The sequence below is a fragment of the Camelus dromedarius genome, chromosome 2 (genome assembly GCF_036321535.1).
Source record: "Camelus dromedarius isolate mCamDro1 chromosome 2, mCamDro1.pat, whole genome shotgun sequence".
NCBI classification, from domain to species: domain Eukaryota; kingdom Metazoa; phylum Chordata; class Mammalia; order Artiodactyla; family Camelidae; genus Camelus; species Camelus dromedarius.
The window spans coordinates 3,977,180-4,000,706 of NC_087437.1; the positions used below are offsets into that span (position 1 = coordinate 3,977,180).

General features: G+C 43.0%; 1 protein-coding gene across 1 annotated transcript in view; it reads left to right on the plus strand.

The window, feature by feature from the left end:
* PIK3R4 (phosphoinositide-3-kinase regulatory subunit 4) overlaps positions 1-23,527 on the plus strand; it is a 70,380-nt gene that overhangs the window by 40,558 nt on the left and 6,295 nt on the right. The window contains exons 11-15 of the mRNA XM_010979692.3: positions 1,037-1,224; positions 2,075-2,285; positions 5,189-5,354; positions 17,753-17,917; positions 21,835-22,046. Of these exons, the coding sequence (XP_010977994.1) occupies positions 1,037-1,224; positions 2,075-2,285; positions 5,189-5,354; positions 17,753-17,917; positions 21,835-22,046 (942 nt within the window). The remainder of the gene's footprint in view (positions 1-1,036; positions 1,225-2,074; positions 2,286-5,188; positions 5,355-17,752; positions 17,918-21,834; positions 22,047-23,527) is intronic.

Here is a 23,527-nt window from a genome sequence, read left to right on the forward strand (position 1 = left end):
AAATGTAAAGCATTCATACAAATTAATAAGAAAAACGCAAGCACCCAGAGGAAAAATAGTGGATTTGAACATAGAGCCAATAGGAGAACAGAAATGCGTATGTTTGAAAGGTAGACAACAAAATAAATGCAAATGAAAACAGTGAGATGGCATTTTCTGCCTGTGTGATTAGCAAAGACTGATGACAATGGTGTTAGCAAGCGTGTGGGGAGGTCGGCGCTTTCGTTCACTGTCAGTGAGATTGTGAGTTGCACAATACTCTTACTGTTTGACTCACCATTTTCAGTTCTGGAAGTTTCTCACAGAAGCACTGACAGACTTGAAGAAACATGTAAGAATGCTCTCAGAATAAAAGGAAATAATTGAAATGTCCATTAACACGGGAATGATTTAAATCAATGTTCAGTATATTTAGTTAAGTAGGAGAAAAAGCAAGTTGTGAAGCAGTATGTGTTATTTTATTTTTGCAAAATAATATGGTAGTGTATTATTAAACTACATAGTTTATGAGGCTTACAGAGTTAAAGGGACAATTCGTGTTACATATTGGTAATGCCAGAACTTTGTGCTACTTAATGTATTTTTTGTAATTGGACAAAGTTTAAAAAATAGGGGGGGTTTCTCATCTGCCTGTAGTCAGGATGCAGCTGTATTGCAATTGATTTTTTATTTTTTCTTAATTTTTTCCCCATGTAACTGATACTGGAAATAGGTCATATTTAGTAGTGTGGTCAGTGACATTTGAAAAAGTTGTTTTTGTTGTTAGTTCTTCATGTAAAAGTGGTTACTTGAAACTGAGCTAACCTTGGGAAACGAGGAAGCAGTTAGGTCTAATTATTAACACTACTGAAAGTGCATCTGTCCATCTGTCCAGAGATGAAATGAGAGCTGACAAGTGTACAAGTAAATGTAAATAAGTTGGCTGTTGAAAGAGCAAATAGCATGTAGAAGTCCATTGCTTCCCCTCCCCCCAAAAAAGATAATAAAAGCACTAATTTATTTCAGAGGCTTCCTTCAGATTATTCTGTTTTCGTAGCTAGAAAACACGTGAAACAAGACTCAAATGTAAATGAAGAATGGAAAAGCATGTTTGGGTCCCTGGAACCGCCGAGCATCCCGCAGGCCCCACCTAAAGGGAGCGACCAGGAGGTGATTCAGCCTGGGAAGCCCCCACGTTCCGAGTCCTCTGCTGGCATCTGCGTCCCCTTGTCCACTTCTCCTCAGGTACTGCTGTCTGGGTGGTAGTGAGTCCCAGCCTACTGTTGGGGTCTTTAAGGGCTGTGTGCTGTATGGAAAGTCAGCATAGTGGCTTGTCCTGTAGGAAGGACATGTCTCTAAGACAGGCTTATCTTTAACTTTAGAGCCAAGGGGAAATCTAGTATTGAAAGCACCAAAAAGATCTCGTCGTAGAGAACTCAGCAGTAGAGTGGTCTGTGGGTGAAGACATCGTGAGCTGTGCTTCTGTTGGGCTGCAGTGAACCCTTAAAATCTTCTCTTATTCTTACTCTAATATAATATCGTTAGATCTGTAAAATAGCAAAAATGCTTCTGGGGAAAAAGTCCCAAGTTTGCTGTGTGTGAGAAATGCAGTGATTTTGATTTACTTGAAGTAAGTTTATAATTTAAGGTGACTCTTCCCTAGCCAGTAATACTTTAAGTGAAAAATATTAATTCAGCCAACTGATAAATTAAAATTCTCTTTTTTCTCTTCACTTAAATTAATGAGGCTTTTTATTTAATGTTATTGCTGCACTGATCATCTGTTTTTAATGTAGGGGTTTGGAAATGTTGTGGTTAAACTTCATTTTAACTAGGTTTTTGTGGAAAAAACGTCATTGTCTTTAAATAGATTTAGGGGAGGGTATAGCTCAGTGGTAGAGCACCTGCTTAACATGCACGAGGTTCTGGGCTCATGCCCCAGTACCTCTGTTAACAAAAAAAAAAAGCATTTAAAAGTTGGTGCACTAAAAAGGACAAAAAGCTGGTATAGTGAATAGAGAGAACATAGCACTTTTTTATCATCAAATGTACTTTATTTATGACATAAATACCTGTAATTGGTTTTGTTCTGCAGGTTGCAGAAGTGACGAACGTGCAGAGCAGAAAGCCGGCGGTACAGGTTTTGAGCAGCACAGTCGTGCCGTCTGCCTACCAGGTGCGGGTGACCACGTGCAAGACCGAGCTTCAGCAGCTCCTGCAGCAGAAGCGGGAGCAGTGCAGTGCCGAGCGGATGGCCAAGCAGATGATGGAGAATGCAGAGTGGGAGAGCAAACCGCCACCGCCCGGTAAACGTGCCGTCCTTGGGGGCCGCGCTCGCCCAGGCTCCCGGGCCCGAGTCGACAGGAGCGGTGGTGGGTGACTCCCAGTACAGGGCGTGGGAGCAGAGCTCACTCCCCCGGGCCGGAGGAAGAGTGATTCGTGTCCAGTCATTGCTTGTGGGGTCTGGGTCTCCGTAGCTCTGGCTGTGTCTGTCGGGCCAGTCACCTGCGGTTTTCTCTCCTTCTGGTGGTGGTTTTATTGCCTGGCTGTGTCACTTTCTCGGTGGATGTCAGGCTTCCCTGAGTAGACTCCGGCTTTTCATTTCTGAAGGGTTTACTATCTATTCGTTTTCTTTAAAAAAAGGTAAAACTCTTAGAAAATAATGGGTGCTTCTGAAAAGAAAACAAAATCACCTATAACCCCCACCGCTCAGCAGTCGTCAGCATTTAGATTTGGGGGAAAACACTCCTGTATTCTGGGGAGATTTAGAAGAAACTTGGAGAGAAGTTAGGTGAAAATTGTGGCCTAGCTGTGTTTACAGACTTGCACAGTGTAATGTGGGGAAGCTAGTCTTTGATATTAGATTTGCAGATTTTAAAAAACATTTTTATTGAGTTTCTGTATAGATTTTAATAATGAAAAATTAACTTGAAAGCTGAGAAATGCATAGTGCACTTATGTGTTAGAGAGAGAAAAATCACATGAATTCCCACGGGCTTCCATTGTGAAGTGGGGGAATAAGTGGTAGTCAGTGATTCAAAGATCTAAGAAATATTAGTAAGTGGTAAGTGGCATCTCTAGTCACATAAAATTTTTTTAATCAAAATAAATATCCTGCAATGCCTGAGTTGTTTCTGAGATACAGTTCAGTATTATTTAACCAGCCTTGCTTTAAAAACAAAAAAAGTTGACCACAAACTTGTCTATTTTATGATAGAATCTATCTTTATAAGTGGCATTTTGTACTTAAGTGGAGCTATACATTTTATACAGCAATCCCAGAAAAGGTGTCAGATTTTGTCGTTCGAGATATGTGCAGTGACTGTTGGACTTGTTTTTTTTTTTCTTTCCACACTTGAGTGGTTGTGTGATTTTCTCTACAGGGAAATGTTCAACCTAGCCTGCTAGATTGCCTAGACTTCATGGCAAAGTGTTTTCGATGATTCTCAAATCCAGCATATCCTCCTTCAAATCACATCCACACATGTGAGGTAGACATCCAAGGGGAAACATAGTTTTCTGTTGTAGAGTATGCCAGGTTTGACAGTAGTCTTGGTTTCATTTTTGCTATTTTTTTTTTTAATGCAAGTACAATTAGTTACAACATGTCAGTTTCTGGTGTACAGCACAATATCCCAGTCATGCATATACATACATACATTTATTTTTATATTCATGAAAAGTTATTACAAGATATTGAACATAATTCCCTGGGCTATACAGAAGAAACTTTCTTGTTTTCAAACCTATAGTGGCTAACATTTGTAAATCTCAAACTCCCAAATTTATCCCTTTCCGTGGTAACCATAGGATTGTTTACTATGTCTGCGAGTCTGTTTCTGTTTTGTAGATGAGTTCATAGTGTCCTTTTTTTTTTTGTAGATTCCACATATGAGTGATACGGTATTTTTCTTTCTCTTTGTGGCTTATTTCTCTTAGAATGATGATCTACAGGTCCATCCATGTTGCTGCAAATTGCATTTTATTCTTTTTTATGGCTGAGTAGTGTTCCATTGTATAAATATACCACAACTTCTTTATCCTGCCATCTGTTGGTGGACATTTAGGTTGTTTTCCATATCTTGGCTATTGTAAATAGTGATGCTACGAATATTGAGGTGCATGTATCTTTTCGAATTAAAATTCCCTCTGGATATATTACCCAGAAGCAGGATTGCTGGCATTTTTGTTTCTTGGTAAAACAAATAAGTTGATTTTAATATGACTTTATTAGGACTTAATTAGGCACAGTGCTGACTCCCAATATAGTATGATCTTCAGCATAGCTTTCTGTTTTTTTTTATTTTAAAAGTTAGTATTAATTATTATTAAATGTTAACGCACAATATAAAAGTTTGTTCATAATACATTGAAGATAGTTTTATATATATATATATATATATATATATATATATACTTCTGCTAAAAACTGAGTGGTTTGGAACGGGTAAGACATGGTCTCTGGCTTCAAGGAATTCATAATTCATTAGAGGAAATTAATGATACACTAAAAGAATACAGATAAACAGAGGTGTGTAGAAGTCATAAAGAAAGCAGTAGAATGTCTTTGGGCTTTCTGAAGCTATCATTTGTAATACCATTTATATCAGCCTGTTGGTATCACAGAGTAAATGATTGCAGGTAGGGAAGCAGTCTACATTTGGGTGTTTACTGTGGGCCCAGGACCGTGTTAGACCCTTTATATCTCATTTATCCATACAGTCATCCTTTGGGTTGAGTAATTCCCCCCTCATTTTATGCTTAAGGAAATTGAAACTCAGAGTTTAAAGAAGTATCCCCGGGTCACATGTGATGGTGTGGTGGGGCTGCGTCTTGGAGACTTTCAGGACCAGGCTGCCTCCCCAGTGCCTGATTTCTAGGTCCCAACAGTCATTACCTCCTGCTGTTGAGCACTAGGCAGGGTTTTTTTGGGTAGCAGGTGACCCTTGTGCCTTTTAGGACACTAGAGAAAGGCCCCAGGTGCTGTCTTTCTCAGGCTGTTTGAGCAACTCTTAATTGCTGTCTTGCATGTCTTCCTCCGTAGATGACAGTATCTGTCCTGGGCAGTAGACCGCCCTTGTTGGCTAGCCCTTGCTACCTTGTTTAGTTCTGTTGGTTCTCACGCAGGTGGTCAGCGCTCACAGCAGGGGCGGCAGGAGGGTTGTATGTGTAAACTGAAAGTAAGTTGCATTCCTTGGCTCTTCCTCAGGGTGGCGTCCCAAGGGGCTCCTGGTTGCACACCTTCATGAGCACAAGTCCGCTGTGAACCGCATCAGAGTCTCTGACGAGCACTCGCTGTTCGCGACGTGCTCGAACGACGGCACGGTGAGGGTCTGGAACAGCCAGAAGATGGAGGGGAAGACCACCACCACCAGGTAGCACGCCCGCCCACCTGCCACCCGTTCAGTCCGCCAGCAGATACTAACTCAGTGTGTCATCTGTGACAGCTGCTGTCTTAGGGACCAGTGATACAGCAGCGAGAAAGGGGCAGAAACACGTGCTCTGGGCTCTCCTTCCAGTGGGAGTGATAGACAATAACAGTGTATACATCAGGAAAGCACGTGATGTGCTAGGTGATAAATGTGTTATTGAGAAAAATACAGCGAAAAAGAGGGATAATGAAGGCAGTTGGTGGGTAGGGTAGAACTGAAGTAAATTGGCCAAAGACGCCTCAGAGAAGATGTCATTTAAGAAAAGACCTGACCCATTAGAGGAAACACCACGTGGAGATCTTGGGGAGGAGCCTCTGGGCCAGGCTCTAGGCGGGAGGGTGTCTGGTGCTTTGGGGGAGGAGCGGGGAGGTCTGTGTGAGCAGGAAGGAGGCAGGAGGGGCCCTGTGGACTCTCGTAGGGGACTTGCACTTCTGCCCCAGTGAGATGGGAGCCTTTGGAGGGCTCGGGCAGATGAGAGACGTTGTCCAAGGTAGGTGTCAGCAGAGTGGCTCCAGCTCCCATGTTGGGGACCGACTGAAGGGCTGTGGGCAGGGGCAGCTGGGAGGCTTTGTAGGAGTCAGGAAGAGGTGGAAGTGGTGGGAGCAATCAGGCACTAGGTGTGTTTCGATGGCAGAGCCAACAAGATTGGCTGAGTGGGTCGGATGGTATGAGTGGGAGCGAAGTGGGAAAGTGGTGGAAGGGCTGGCTGTGCGAGCAAAGGACAAACCGCCCTGGACCTGCTGCAGCAGCTGAGGGAGAGATGAGTTACCACTTGAAATCTCAGACTCCTTAAATATGCATGATGTGATTATGGTAAGTGATTACAAGGAGTGTCGTAGATTGCTTCCGCTTTATAGTTCTATCCCTGCTTGTCATGCGATCTGTTTGTCTGTACCACCCCCCATCCCCGTCAGGTTCACTGTATTCATATCTGTTCTGTGCCTAGTTTGGTCTGGGTCTGAAAGGAAGTCTACTAGAAATCGAAATTGAATATTATGTACATAAAAAGTTGTGGGGAATCTTTGGTGCTTTTCGTGATACGGTTCATTGATCATGGTTAACCACAAATTGGTCAGACAATGAAATACCTTTGATAAACTAAAATAATTCAGAAGTTTATTCCTTACCAATCTGATACAATTTTGTGCTGTTTATTTTTTAGAAAGAGCTCTGTATTTTTACAACATACTTAATTATTTTTCATGCTCGTTCTCTCTTGGCGTTGCATTGATCAGAATATAAATCAAAAACCAATTAAAGAATCCCAGCTCCATGTAGCAATATTTTGTCAATATTTTATTATGAAATTTTCAAATCTCAAGAAAAGTTGAATTTTCCAGTGAACTTGCATATATACATGTGTATATATATACTCACTCCACATATTCTAAATAATTAATACTTTTACATATTTGCTTTGTCATATAATTATCCATCCCTCTATCAATTCATCTTTTAAAAATGTATTTTAATATAAGTTGCAGACATCAGGATACTTCCCCTAGAAACCGGAGCGTGCATATCATTAATATTTATTTATAGTTCTCCTTTTCTTTTTTGGCATAAAATTCATATGCTGTGAAGTACACAGATCTTAACCATTCCAAGAACTTTTCAGCAAATGCACACACCCATGCAATTTCAACCACTCTCAAGATGCAGAACGTAACCGGAATGTTCCCTTGTGCTCCTTGGCATAAAATGCCTGCCTCCTCCCTGCCTACCACCATTATTTTGATTTTTCCCCCAGTGTTATTAGCATTTTGATTAATATTTTAAACACCTCTTCTGATGATTATTTTCCAAATGATTCTTTGTTATTGTCATGGTTAGTTGCTTTCATTATCACTTTTATTCAGTGGGTACATTCAAATGACTCTAGTAAGCCACTCAAGTAAAAATCTGGAATCATCGGTTAACTTTGCAAAAACCTCTCTTGTTAATTCCCAAATGATTTTTATCACAGAGACATGCCTTCTGTATTTCAGAGCCATGTTTTAGGCAGTGGTATCCCAGTGTCACATTTCAGAAAACGTGACAGTTTAGCTGACCGCATATATCGTCCTGGGGAAGTTTGTGTGGTGATTGGGAGACTGGGTTTCCTCTGGACGCAGCCGTGCCCCAGCTTTGCTCTGGTCTGTGGGTGGCAGTAGGGCTTGGCATCGTCCCAGGTCCAGGGTGGCAGGGAAGGGCTGGGAGGTGCTGCCCTCATCACGTGCCTTCATGAGCTGCTGAGACCCCAGTGGGAAATGGCTGGTGGCTGAGGAAGAGCAGCAAAGTGGCGTTTTCTTAGAAAGTGTTAGGAGAACATTCTGACCACTGAGGCTTTCCCCCAGGTGTCATGTCGGATGACCACCCGGTTTCCAGTTCTGACTTTCTCATCAAATTACGATTGGTGATTTAGGCTGCTTGGATCTTAGCTCTGCCCTTTTTCTTTTTTCTTGAGTTAAACTTTTAGTTTGTCCCTGGGGGACTAATTCTTGAAAAATTGCTGTTTTTCTCAACTTATACATGGGTTTTTTCAGCTTACCCCTCTATAGTATTCTAAATTATATTTTCCATATATGCTTTTTGTGCTACCCCATTTTTTTTAGCATTGTTTATCTTTTTACTTTTATTTTTTATTGTCTTTTTTATTGGTGTATAATCAGTTTCCAATGTTGTGTCAGTTTCTGGTGGACAACATAATGTTTCAGTCACATGTATACATACATATATTCATTTTCATGTACTTTCTCATTATAGGTTACTACAAGATATTGAATATAGTTCCCTGTGCTGTACAGTAGAAACTTGTTACATTTTTGACTCATTTAGCTTCTCAGTTTTAGGGAAGATTGATATATATGGTACTTGCTGAATTTGATGGTAAAACATCTTAGTGGAATTTTGTCCTAATGTAGAGTTGAAACAGTATAGGAGTGTGCAAGAAAGTTATCAGTGTTAGGATTACATATTTTAAAGTCGCAGATAGTGTTGGAAGTTGAAATTTTTGAGTGGTATGGCTCCCCTGAAGTAAAGGGTTTTGAAGGCCTGAATTTTACAAAGTTGAACTTTGGGAACAAGAGGAGAGTGATCAGAGAAGAAGGAAGAAACTATGAAGGTTATGCAGACTGCAGTGAAAGAGAGTTTATAGGCAGCTCTTGGATGCAGCAAAGAAGCCAAGTAGCCTGAGAGCCCAGCAGTGCCCTGTGGGGAGTGCACGTGACACATCGTCATCCCAGGGGCTTTTGGATGTACGGCTTGTAGAGGAAGAACTGAGAATAAACTCAGAGATTTAGGCTGTCTTCAGAATGGCTTTCTTTATAATTGTAAAAAACTGGAAGCGAACTAAAAGTTCAGCAGTAGTGGTGAAATTGGATAAATAAGTGATTATGGTGGAAATAAAATTTTTTGATACGGAATATATTTGATACAGTGTCTGAAAACAAAGGTTTAAGAGGAAAACCAACAGTCTGGTAGCCACTGGAAGGGTCATAATGGCTTTGGAACTCCCTCAGAGCCCCATTTCCAGAGAACTGTCCCTATCTGACCAGCTTGCTCAAAAAGCCCCATGATCAGGGCCGGTCCTTGTTTGAGCTGACTGATACCTTGTTCTTTGAGGAAAACTCCAGCCGCAGGGCATTTGTTGAAAGCGTTGCTGGTGTGTGTTTACCGTTGCAGCTGCCTGAGGTGGCACTCCGAGTTGTGCTAATAAGAGGCTGACACAAAACTTTAAAGCAAGAAAAAGATTCCCATGGGGCCTTTGAAAAGTTTGGACGACTTCTTGGGCCTCTGTCAGGCCACATGCACTCGCAGGCTTGTGTATGAGCCCAGGAAGGAGCGGAGGAGACCCCCAGTACTGGGGCTGACCTTGAGCCTGTGCGAGTGGGAGCTGAAGGGCGAGGCAGTTTGTGAACTGCTGTGTTAACAGTGGCCTCGGCACAGACAGAGCCTCAGCGGAGCCTGGGACGCTCACCGGCTCTGGAGATGTGAGATGTCTGTCCGGTCATTAGCCGGCCACTAATCTAAATGAGCAAAGACTTCAGGGGCCATACATGAGGGGAAAATACAGACGTTGCAGCAACAACATTGATATCTTATTTCTGAAGGTGATGCATCGTAATCAGAATGCCCCGCTTTGAACAAAGTTAGAGATCAGGCGGAGAAGTAAGAAAGTGTATGTCCTATATGGGAAAAACTGTACCTTCCTAATTCCAGACATTGGACTTACTAGACAGTGACTTTTAATTAGTGATTAAAAACATTTTCAAAGAATTAGAAGAAACCCTGTCTAAAGAATTAAAAGGAAAGGATGAAAAAAATGCTCCAACAAATAGATAGTATCAGTAAGGGGATAGAAACTGCAAATAGCATTCTGGAGATGAAAAGTATCATAGCTGAAATGGAAAATTCACTCACAGCTGAACACATTTCACCTGGCAAGGGAAAAGAAACAAGGACTTGAAAAGAGATCACTTGGCATCCAGTTAGAGATATGAAAACTAAGAGAATAAAGGAAAAAGGACAGAGCCTCAGGGATGTGTGGAACACCAGCGAACGTACTGACATTCGTACGGCAGGAGTCCCGGAAGGCGAGGAGAGAAAAGGGAGCAGAAAGGATATTTGAAGAAGCAGTGGCTTGAAACCCTACGCATCCAGGTTTGATGAAAAACATTAATCCGCACATCTGAGAAGCTCAGTGAACTCCAAGTAGGAGAAAAATCAGAGAGCCATTCTAGACACATGGTAAGAAAATCGTTGAAAGAAAAAGAAAATATTGAAAGCGGCAAGAAAACAGTGACTTGTCACGTCCAAGGGGTCTTCAGTAAGATTAAATTTGAAAGCACTGAACCATATCAACATACATGTTTTTTAACCACAGTGGACTGAAACGAGGTCTCAGTAACAGAAAGGAATTTGGGAAATTCACAGATATGTGGAGATGAAGCAACACATGGCTAAGTAGCCAGTGGTCAGAGGGAAGTTAGAGGATGCTGAGGTGAATGAAATGAAAGCATAGCATACCAGAACTTGCGGCTGCAGCTAAAGGGGTGTTCAGTGAGAAATTTATAGCTGTAGACATCTGCATTTAAAGAGAAGAAAGGTCATAAATCAGTAAGTTAGCCTTGACCTCTTAGAATCTAGAAAAAGAAGAGCAAAGTAAACCCAAAGCAAGTAGAAGGAAGGAACTAATAAAGACTAAAGAGGAAATAAATGACATAGGGAGTAGAAAATGAAGGAGAAAAACCAGCAGAAGCAAGTCAGTTCCTTGGGAAGATCAGGATTGGCAGACTTTTTCATGGTAACCAATAAAAAAAGGGAGAGGACTCAGATTACTAAAATCAGGCATGGAGGAGGGAATGCTTCTACTGAATGCATTACTGTGGAGTACAAAGGAATACCGTGAACAGTTGTGTGCCAGCAGATGAGACAGCCTCGATGAAACGGACAGGTTCCCAGAGATACAGGCTGTCAAAAATGAATCAGAAAGAAAATGGAGTAGAGCAATAACAAAAGATGAAATTAGTAATTAAAGAAAAAAATCTTCCCAGAAAGAGAAGCCCAGACTGAGATGGCTTCATAGTGAGTTCTACCAAATACTTAATTCATTCACACCCATCCTTCAAAAACTTGTCCAAAAAGTAGATGAGGCAACATTTCCTAACTCATTCTAAAAGTCCAGTGTTCCCCTGATACCACAACCAGACAAATGCACCAGAACAAAACAACAAACCAAGACCCATAGTTAATAAAGGCATTAAAATCCTCAACGCTAATAAACCGACTTCAACATATTAAAAGGATTATATACCATGACTGAGTACAGTTTATCCCAAGAATGCACACCTTTCTGAACATGCAAATCAATGAATATATCTTATTAATAGAATAAAAGATAAAGACCACATGATGATTTCAACAGTTTCTCAGAAAGCATTTGATAAAATCTCACACCCTTTTATGAGTAAAAACACCTCAACAAACTAGGGATGGATGAGGACTGATGAGGGTATCTGTGGAAAACCTTTGAATGTCATACTTAATGGTGAAGGACTGAAAGCTTCCCCCTAAGGTGAGCCCAGAAAAAATGTCCACCCTCACGGCTTTCATTCAGCATGGTACTGGAGGTACAGTTGTACTGTACTGGCAGGGCAGTTAGATAAGGAAAATAAATACAAGGTGTGCAAATTGGAAAGGAAGAAGTAAAACTGTCTCTGTTAGCAGACAGTATGATCCTGTGTATAGATTCTCTTAAACAATAAGAAGAAAAACCTATTAGAATGAACAAATGAGTTCAGCAAAGTTGCAGAATACAAGATCATGTTGTATTTGTACACAATGCAGTGAATTTCTGTGTGCTAACAACAATGCAAAGGTGAAATTGAGAGAACGGTTCCATTTACTGTAGCATCAAAAATAAAATATTTAGGGATAAATTTATTTGTACTATGTTTTTAGTATTTTATTGAAGTACAGTTAGTTACAGTGTGTCAATTTCTGATGTACAACAGAATGTCCCAGTCATGCATATACATACATATATTCATTTTCATATTTTTCATTAAAGGTTATTACAGGATATTGAATATAGTTCCCTGTGTTATACAGAAGAAACTTGATTTTTTTAAAATCTGTTTTTCTATATAGTAGCTACCATTTGCAAATCTCAGGCTCCTAGATTTATTCCTTCCCACCCCCTTTCCCCAGTAACCATAAGATTGTTTACTATGTCTGCAAGTCTGTTTCTGTTTTGTAGATGAGTTCATAGTAATTTTTTTTTTTTTTAGATTCCACATAGGAGTGATATCTTATGGTATTTTTCTTTCTCTTTCTGGCTTACTTCACTGAGAATGATGATTTCTGGGTCCATCCGTGTTGCTGTAAAAGGCATTATTTTATTCTTTTTTATGGCTGAGTAGTATTCCATTGTATAAATATACCACAGCTTCTTTATCCAGTCATCTGTCGATAGACATCTAGGTGGTTTCCATGTCTTGGCTATCGTAAATAGTGCTGCTATGAACATTGGGGTGCAGAGTTCCTTCTGGATATATGCCCAGGAGTGGGATTATTGGGTCATATGGTAAGTCTGTTCCTAGTCTTTTGAGGAATCTCTGTACTGTTTTCCATAATGGTTGAACCAAGCTACATTCCCACCAGCTGTGTAGGAGGATTCCCTTTTCTCCACACGCTAGGAATAAATTTCACAAAAAAGTTATGAGACTTGAATACTGAGAGCTCCAAAACGTCATTGAAGGAAATTATAGAAGACCTAAATAAATGGAAAGACATCCCGTGTTGTCAGTGGAACACTTAACATGGTTAAGGCAGTAAACATCCCCAAATTGATCTAGTGAAACCCCTGTGGAATTTCCAGCTGCCCTTTTCTGCATAAATTGACCTACTGATCCTAAAATTTACAAAGAAATGCAAAAGACTTAAATAGCCCAAACTGTCTTTTAAAAAATAATTTTTCATTAATATTTATTAATTACTCATGTGTACCAATGTTATCAATCAACAACTAATGTACCTTCCATAATTAACAAATAATATACAGTTCACCCTTGAGTAACATGGGTTTGAACTATGCAGATTCACCTATACATGGATTTTTTCAGTAAATATGTACTACAGTACTACACAATCCGTGGTTGGTTGAATCTGAGGATTTGGATCTGAGGATAGGGAGGGCTAACTATAAAGTTATATGTGTATCTTCCACTGCCCGTGGGGGAGCAGTGTCAGCACCCCTACCCCCAAGTTGTTCAAGGGTCATCTGTACTGTGCTTCTGTTGACATTCAGTTCTAACTTGTGGGGTTTTTTTGCACCTTCTTAAAAGAAATTGAAGTACAATCATTTACATTGTATCAATTTCTGGTGTGCAGCACAGTGCCCCAGTCATACATATACATATTTCATTTTCATATTTTTTTCATTAAATGTTACTACAAGGTATTGAACATAGTTCCCTGGGCTCTACAGCAGAAACTTACTTCTTTTAAATCTATTTTTATATATAGTGGCTAACATTTGTAAATCTCAAACTCCCATATTTATCCCTTCCCATCCCCTTTCCTGATAACCATAAGATGTTTACTGTGTCTGCGAGTCTGTTTCTCTTTTGTAGATGAGTTCATAGTGTCTTTGTTTTTCTTTTTTAAAGATTCCACATATGAGTGATAGCATGTTACTTTTCTTTCTCTTTGTGGCCTATTACTTCACTTAATATGACAAACTCCACATCTATCCATGTTACTGCAAATGGCATTATTTTATTCTTTTTTGTGGTTGAGTAGTAGTCCATTATATAAATATACCACAACTTCTTTATCCAGTCATTTGTTGGTGGACGTTTAGGTTGCTTCCATGTCTTGGCTGTTGTAAATAGTGCTGCTGAGAACATTGGGATGCATGTATCTTTTCGAATTAGAGTTACCTCTGGATATATACCCAGAAATGGGATTGCTGTATCTTTGGTTAAGTCTATTTTCACTTTTTTGAGGAATCTCCATGCTGTTTTCCATAGTGGCTGCACCAAACTGCATTCCCACCAACAGTGTAGGAGGGCTCCCTTTTCTCCACACCCTCTCCAGCATTTATTGTTCATCGTCTTTTGAATGATGGCTATTGTGAGTGGTGTGAGTTATACCTCATTATAGTTTTGATGTGGATTTCTCTGATAATTAGCGATATTGGGCATTTTTTCACGTGCCTATTGGCCATTTGTATTTCTTCATTGTAGAATTACTTGTTTAGGTCTTCTGCCCACTTTCAGATTGGGTGGTTTTTTTTTTTTTTTTTTTTTGTTAAGTTGTATGAACTGTTTATATATTCTAGAAATTAAGCCTTTGTCAGTTGCATCATTTGCAAATATTTTCTCCCATTCTGTACGTTGTTGTTTTGCTTTGTTTATGGTTTCTTTTGCTCTACAAAAGCTTATAAGTTTAATTAGGTCCCATTTGCAAAAGTCTTGAAAGAAAAGAACCAAGTTGGAAAACTCACCCTTCCAGATTTGCTACAAAGCTGCAGAAATCAAGACACTGTGTTCCTGACGTAAGGATCAGTGGGCTAGAATCGACATGCAGGGATACATTTATGGTCACTGTTTCTGACACGGGTTCCTGGGCAATGAGTGGGGGAAGGATGGCCTGAACCAGACGGTGCTGGGTCACTGAGCGTCAACCTGTGAAAGAATGAGTTCCCAGAGAATTCTTCACAGTGGATCATGGACCCAAAATGTCAGAGCCAAACTGTAAAACTTTTAGAAGAAAACAGAAGCATGTCATTCTCCATGACCTTGGATTAGGCAAGAGTTTCTGAAATACAACATCAAAACCACAAGTGACAAGAAAAAAATAAATGAGACTTCATCAAAATTATAAAAATTTGTGTTTCAAAGGACACTATCAAGGAAGTACAAGGACAACCCAGAGAATGAAACAAATATTTTTAAATCGTATGTTTAAGTACCCCAACTGTATAAAGAACTCAACTCAACAATAAAAAAACAAAAAAAAAAACCAAGTTGAGAAGTGGAGGATTCAAATGCAGTTGGCCCTTCCTGGCTGCGGGTTCCACGTGCGCAGAGTCAGACACCCTCAGATAGGGTATCTTCATGGGCGTGGAGCCCTGGGGCCAGAGGGCCGACTCAGGGACTTGGGCATCCACTGAGTTTGGAATCCATGGAGAGGGTGGGTCGTGGAACTAGTCCCCCCAGGATACCATGGGGTGACTGTGGATGTCTCTCCAAAGAGGACCAGTAAGTATACAAAAAAGTTATTCCACATCCTTAGTCGTTAGGGAAATGCAAATCAAGGCCACGGTGAGAAGATGCCACTGCACGCCCACTAGAATGGCTGTGATCAAAGACAGGAACAAGTGCTGGGAGGATGTGGAGGAATCGACATCTTTATTGCTGGCAGGAATGTAAAATGGTGCAGCAGTTTCTCAGGTACTAAACAGAGAGCTGCCTTGTGACCGTGCAGAAAACATTTGTTCACATGAAAATTTACACGCTAGTGTTCATAGCAGCATTATTCGTAATAGCCAAAAAGTGGAAACCACAGTGTCTGACAGCTCTTTGAAGTAAGCCAGAGAAAGAAAAATACCGTATGATATCATTTATATATGGAATCTAAAAAGAAGATCCAAATGAACTTATTTACAAAACAGAAATAGACTCACAGACATAGAGAACAAAGTTATGGTTACCAGGGGGGAAGAGGGTGGGGAGGGATAAATTGGGAGTTCGAGATTTGCAGATACTAACTACTATATATAAAATAGATAAACAACAAGGACCTACTGTATAGCACAGGGAACTATATTCACTATCTCGTAGCAACCTATAATGAAAAAATATAAAGAGGAATATGTGTATGTATGTATGACTTATGCATTGTGCCGTACACCAGAAATTGATACAACATTGTAAACTGACCATACTTAAAAATAGAAAGGAATGAAACACTGATGAATGCTACAGCATGGATAAACCTTGGAAACACACTAAGGGGAAGGAATGTGATCCAAAGCCTAGCTGGTATTGTGTGATTCTGTTCATATGATGCGTCCAGTATCAGATCCAGAGACGGAAGTAGATCAGTGGTTCCCGTGAGCTGGTGGGGTAAGGTGTTGGGGCTTTGGGGAGTGAATGCAGGTGGGTACAGGGTTTCTTTTTGGGGTGATGTTCTGGAGTTAGATAATGGTGATGGTTACAAAGCTTAGAAATCCCTTTATTTGCTCACAAAGGGTGAATTTTATGGTATGTAAATTATGTCTACTATCAAAGAAGGGAGAGCAGTCACAAGCAGGTGTGAGCGATGGAGCACGTTGACATCCCTGTATCTCCCACTGCCTTGTCCTTGGCTCACTAGCCTGCCATGCGGGCTGTGTGTGTGACACACGTCCACACAAAGACTCACACAAGTACTCACAGCAACATTATTCATAACCACTGAAGGGCGGAGACAACACAGAGGTTCATCAACTCATGAATGGATAAACTGTGGTGTACCCAGTTGATGGGATAGTAATACACAACTGTCACAGGGTTTGTGTGAGCCTTGAAAATACCACGCTCAATGAAAGAAGCCAGATACAAAAGGGCCTTAATGTGTGACTGCATTTATTTGAAATACGAATTCATAGGAAGTATAAGCAGATTTGTTGTTTCCAGGGATTGGGGGAGGGGAAGACTGGGAGTGGATGCTCACGGGTCTGAGATGGGTTTCTTGGGAAGGATGAAATGTTACGGAATTAGATACTGATGATTTCGCAGAATTCTGTTGCTGAACTAAAAATCACTAAATTGCACACTTTAAAATGTTCTACTTTATGGTATGTGAATTGTATTTCAGCAAAGCCATTGTTAAGAAAAAGTGTACTAGAGAGGCCTGATTAAGAAAAATACATAAAATGTGATCCCATATTTATTTAAGAAGCAAATATGAATATATTGTCATATGTATAGAAATCTCTTTGGAAGGATATGTAACAGAATATTACAAGTGTTCCTCTCGGGGTAATTGAATTATAAGCATTTTGACTTTTCTGTGTTATTGTCTGTATTTTAATGTTTTTTGTATATTTAAAATATATTAACTTAAGTTATAAAAGATAGAGGTGAATAAATTTGGTGATTAGGACCTTGTGACCTTTCAGGGTCATGATCCCGTAGAAGGGTGAGCATGCATCCCTCGTGGAGGGTAATGAAGGGGGACCTGTGATGGCGGGAGGCCCTCTCTGAAGCTCACGTCTTCAAGAAGTTTGCAGTGAATTTAGAGAAGGACAGACAGCTTAGGGGGTTGGCACGTGTGTTGGGGGTACAGAATATGATGATAATATTGTGCATTAATGAATGTCTCTGGTCTCTGTGTTTGAGCCTCACTACATCCCAGTTAGATGGTTCGGGCCGTCCTTGCTTTGTAAATGAGTCAGCTGAGACCCAGTGGGGTACGTGGCTCCACCTAGATCGTCTGAGGGCAGGCAGTAGTGGAACCAGTTGCATCTGGGGACTGCAGAGTAAATAACTGAAGGGGCAGGAGTGGGGGAAGGGAGCGCAGGAGGAGGAAGAGCTGGACCAGGACCACAGTACGGTCGGACGAGGAGCAGCCTGCCTCTGGTCGGACGGAAGTGTGTGAAGAGGGCCATTTAAAAATAGCAGAAGGAAAGGTGATTTTGTACCAGCGCTTTTGAGGGGGAGTAGTTTTTGTGATGCGATCAAAATGTGAAACGGACCTCAGAGTCGGTAGTACTGTTTGTTCGCTAATCGTCGTGTGGGTATTTGTTTAATATCCACAGTAATAACACTCCTGTGGCTTTGGGAAATGCAGCCTTCTTTTTCTCTCGGCAGGTCTGTTCTCACATACGGCCGCATTGGGGGACGTGTCAAGACGCTCACCTTCTGCCAGGGGTCCCACTACTTGGCCATCGCGTCTGATAACGGGGCTGTCCAGCTGCTTGCGGTCGAGGCGTCTAAGCTGCCCAAGTCCCCTAAAATTCATCCTCTGCAAAGCAGGTATCTGTCTGTCTTTGTGTTTTTTCACCATTGTCTGTTTTCAAAAATAATGTTTTATTTATTTATTTATTTATAAAAATTTTTGGAGGGGAGAGGTCATTAGGTTTATTTATTTGTTTTTTAATGGAGGCACTGGGGATTGAACCCAGGACTTTGTGCTTGCTAATAAGCACATGCTCCACCACTGAGCTACACCGTTATGCTTTGTGGTTTTTCAACTGCATTTAGTGCACCAGAGTAATTTAACTTCCCCCCAGTACAGTCTGGGTCAGCTGAGGGCTCATTACAGTGTGCTTCTCTTTTTAAGCACATGAAAAAAATTGTGTTGCCAGCTCAGATCCATCACACATAGTTTCAGGAAACTGTCTGCGTGCTTACTTTCTGCGAATTTGTCAAAAGGTCAGAAGGGCAGCTTTGAACTTGTGGCCCGTCCCAGTCTGGAATCTGTCGGAGTAACCTAATTATTGTTACATCTCCCATCTCGGCTCTGGCTGGCTGGTGGTGGCACTGTGAGTGTTCGTCATTAAAGAAGACTCCAGTGTTGTCAGTATTTTGTTGCTTGGCGGTGAAACCTCTGAAGTGGATGGGAACACGGGGCAGAGATTTGCAGTCAGATGACTTGCTTATCATTTTAAAAACAAAGTACTGGCTGGTGTTATTTAAGAATTTCCTCCACTTCTTACAAATTGTGGTTGCCTGCAGATTAAACACTTGCAAAGTAAGATATTTAAGATCAGGCAGAACAGTTTTTCAACTCACTGGGATGTGTTACACATTAAAGACTCCAGACATGAGAATTGTTATGCTCTCCAGGAAACCACAGCCCAGTGGGAGAGACAGGCCGGTGGACAGATGACATCAGTGCAGTGTGATGGTGTGCCGTGTGACAGGGCCAGGGCCAGCAGGTGGGGGGACAGGGAGGACGGCCTGGGGGGTGGGGTGAGACCGGGGGGGGTGCCGGACCCCAGGAAGAAGGCAGTGTGAGCGGGTGGTTGAGTGGATTCTGAGTCGTGGCCGTTCGGCAGCTAAGGCAGAGGGGGTGGGATGCTTCAGCTGGGATTGCATCGCTTGCTTTTATTGTTTTATCGTTTGCTTATGATTTTATTTTGCCATTGCAGTTAAAATACATGTTATCTGTTAACACACTCACTACACAGATTTGGGCCGCTTTTGTCCCGGACACACTGTAATGACCTTTAACTAAAAAATCATTGCCTGCCAGTGTTGTTTGAGGTCCTTTCAGCAGAGGGTGACCGTGTAGCCCGTACCTGTTGAGTCTGTGTGAAAGAGCAGAGCTCCCGACAGCCTGCGGTGCGTGGCGACTGCTGGCAGCGATGTGCATGTTGTGTGCACGAGATGCACCTTTCACTGCAAGCATTACTGTTTTCACCAGAGGCAGCACTGGCTGCCTGGGTGGGAGGCTGTGCAGGGGGGTCAGCTTTTGCCTTCTGACAGCGGGGTCCCTTCAGGAAGTGTCCTTCCTTCAGTCAGGCTTGGCTGTTGCCCGGCTCTTAATAATTAGGGTCTTGGCATCTTTTCACCACTTACTTGGCATTTGGACTTCCTGTCATCACTCTAGGGAACGTGGCCGGTATTGGAATGTAAATATACTTGTTTGCCTCAGACAGGGGTCAGCGAGCTACAGGCTGCACTGTGGCCCGTAAACTAAGAATGGTTTTGCATTTTCAAAGGGTCATTAAAAAAATAAAGAACTTGCAGTAGGGGTGCATGTGCCTTGCAAAGTCCGAAATATTTACTACCTGGCTCCTCAGAGAAACTGTCGGCTGACGCTTAGTGAGTCTAAAGTGGCACTGTGTGCAGAGGCGCGCCGTGCAGTGATAAAGGGGCTGGCCCCCAGAGCATAGGCAGGCAGAGGAGGTGCCAGAATGTTTATGGTGTTCTTTTCAGTGTAAGAAAGACAGGTGCACCCATACACTAGAACAGGGCTTACAAAGGCCTCAGTAGTAGTTTTATTTTTATTTTATTATCAGTAATAAAAGGGAATAAACTATTGATTCATGCAGTAACATTGATGACTCTTAAATCCTTTTTTCTAATGAAAGAAGTTAGATCTAAAAGGCTATATGTTGAAAGTTTCCAATTATATGACATTCTGGAAAACATGAAGTTCTTGGGAGGAGAACAGATCCGGGGTTGCCGCAGGTTGGGGTAGGGGTCGGGTTGACCCCACAGGGGCCGCCCAGGATGCAGCTTGGGGTGTGAAATTGTTCTGTGTGGTCTATGGGGGAAGATACGTGAAATGCGTTTGTCCTAATGTAGAGAACTGTATGCCACAAAAAAGTGAATTTTACAGTATGTGAGATTAAAAAAACCAACCAGCCAGGATATGGGGGAGAGTGGGGTTAGAGGTCAGTTGTATGGATGACTCCGCCCCGGGGACGAGCTGGGGGAGTGAAGGCGCCCCCTGAATGATTCTGGAGAACAGTGGTCAGTTGGCTCCGGTGAGGCTAATGATAGAAGGAACTGAGCTTGCACGCTGTTTCTAGTTGGTGGTTTTTCACGGGACTGTGGTCTGATGGTTCCAGAACTGCTTGGTTTGTCTACTGGGGTTGAACTGAGAAGTAAGTGTGTTGCAGGTCATGAGAGCCAGGTTCCTCACTGCGGAGGAAGCAGATTACAGTCAGGGCAAGGGGGCTGGCTGCGGTGGACCCCGTGCCGGATAGATGTCGATGTGGACTCAGTGTCAGCGTGACTCACTTGTGTGTGTATATGCACAAAGACACAGAAACAGGCTGTCTGCGGGCACGAGGGTGGTGTACCTAACATCCTTCTGGTCATCGAGATGGACCAGACACAGGCACTCCACTAGCAGTGAGCACTTTGCTCAGAGACCTGGGTCTAAATGCCATCTCCAGTGAAAGGAACCGGGGCTCCTCAGAGACCTGGCTGATTCCAGAGCAGGGGCAGGAACAATGCAAGATGAGTCTGGGGCATCTCGTGATGCCCGAAAGTTGGGAAGTGGTCCACAAAAGCACACTGAGAGGGCGTTAGAGCCAACCTGGTCGCTTCCCATGGCCACAATGGTGCAGCCAGAGCAACAGAATAAGCACTGGGTCCCGACTGTGAGTCCACGCTGATACAGACAGGCTGATGGAGAAGGACAGCTGCTCCTTACAGGAGAGCTGGATGAGTGCAGGACCCAGCGAAGCCAGGACCCAGAGAGGCTGACAGTCATCAGTAGCGCACCACGGGCCTGCCTGTCCACGGAGCCTGAAGCCAGCCGGCAGAGGTGTACACGGAAACAGGTTTCTGCATAGTCTGAAACAGAGTAGTATAAATGGAGAAGTGCCCAGTGTACAGGGGAGAGTCCTGGCAGACACCACCCGGGTCGCTCCCTTGACCCCAGTGGCACCAGCAGCACTGTCCCCTCATCTGGGCGCTGGGACAGTCACGTCCCCCTGGTGGTCTCCTGCCCAGGAAGGCCCAGACTGAGAGCGCAGGAGGCAAACCCAGAAGGGGCACGTTTACGAGATGACTAACAACTAGTCTCCAGCAAGATGGCGTGGGCACAGGCGGAGGGCACGAAGGAGACAGGGCAGCCACATTCCGGCGGTGTCTCGGTGGAGCCAGAGCAGCCGAGATCAGAGTGGGAGAACTGGTGACGTCTGACCATGTCCTGCACCTTCCTGCTGTGGGGCCGGGCATCCTCGTTAGCTTTGAGGGATGTTATGTTATGTACTGTGTTCACGTGCAGTGTTAGCATGAGGGGAGGGCGACACAGAAGTCTGTACTATTTTTGCAACTCCCTGTAAGTCTAAAATAATTTTTTTAAAATGCTGAGCTGTCACTGTCTTGATGGGCCACTTGACCGTGGTTAGAACATGAATTCATCTTGAATGGAGACTGGTGCTGTGTGACTGGAGAAGCGTTTGCCTTCTGACATGTGCATTTCTCAGAGTCCTGGACCCGAAGGAGGATGGCTGTGTCGTGGACATGCACCACTTCCACTCCGGGGCGCAGTCCGTCCTGGCCTATGCCACCGTGAACGGCTCCCTGGTGGGCTGGGACCTCAGGTCGTCCAGCAACGCGTGGACACTCAGGCACGACCTGAAGGCGGGCCTCATCACCTCCTTCGCCGTGGACACCCACCAGTGCTGGCTGTGCATCGGTGAGCTGCCCCCTAGTCCTGGGCCGGGTTTGGGTGCTGCTGTCCAGAACTGCCTTCTTAGGAGAGCTTTTCTCTTTTTCTTCAGGGGTAATATTTTCCATGAACTTTTCTTCCTCATAATTATTATGTTATAGCCACTTGCACTTTAATTTTTTTCATTAAAAACAGATTTGAAAGAGTGAAATCAGTATCCCAGCACATAAAACAGTTACCTCTTTAACTTTGTTCTTAAATGAGCCTCTGTCTCATTACCATGGTGACCAGATCTGCCGGCATCCTCTTGTACCAGGGAGGCGGCGGGCCCGGTTGACAAAGGAGAGCATTTGAACTTGGGCACAGTCACCCCAGGCCAGCTGCACAGCTCCTCTGAGTCCCTGTTTCCTCATCTTCACATGGGGCTGATCCTCTCAGGGGCTGCGTGCGAGGCTCCTTCACAGGGCAGAGGCGGCCATCACCGGAGGAGAGCGCAGCCGAGGTTTCTGGCTGGATACCCCTCCCTGCCCGCTTCCGTCAGGTGCTGAAGATGCACTCTGTGACCTTGCTGCTTCCTCTGTTTCAGTTTCACCTTCTTTCCCTGCTAGGGCTCTGAACCTGCCCGTTTGGAAGGTCCTATAGTTTATTTACTCCCAGTTGGTATTCTTTTTCAGAACTATAATCCGCGGTGCTTGAGTATTGGTTTCTAGATCCCCTAACTTGCATTTGTGACATTGTTAAGTATCTCTCCTTGCCTTTATTAGTTTTTATATAGTTTATACAAAATGCTAATTTTTTGCCTTCTGTGTGACTGACCTGCGCTGGCAGGTCTAGAAGGGTAGATATTACACACGTAGCAAGTTAGCATGTGGCCCCGGTAGCTCTGGAGGGAGCCAGGACTACCTGCGGCTGTTTGAGCCCCTGACCCGGAGCAGGGCAGCCAGCCCTCATCTTTCCCTGGAGCTGGAGGCCAGTCTAGGAACACGCTCTGTGCCGTCACAACCAGCTGCTCGGTGTTGGGGTGGGAGACCTCTCGGTGGGGGGGGTTGTCATGGGCCGACATGCAGATTCACCCCAGTTTCTGCTGTGATTGGACACCCACTCCTGTCTGCAGACTGTTTTGGAGGAAAGGGCGCATGGAAATGACTGAAGTGTGATGGTAGCTGCACTGTGGGAGGGGCTGGTCACTGAGCGCCTGGAACCACCTCCGGTTCTTCAAGGCATCTGAACATGCTGACTTATGATAATTTATGTCTTCTCTCGACCTGTTTCTTTCTTTTTTTTTTTTTTTTTTTTGTAGGGAACTATATTTGCTTAATGTTTGTTACAGAAATCTTGAATTAATCAGCATTTTAGTACCATTTAAGCCACTCAGCAGGCCTGAGACGGCTATTCTTTAAGCTTGGAAGGTTAACCCTAGGCTGGGGCTTGGGACCTTAGATTTTGGGAGATTTCTCACCATCCCCAGAAATGAAGAGTGGCTCAGTGTGCCCAAGTGTTTTGTGTAA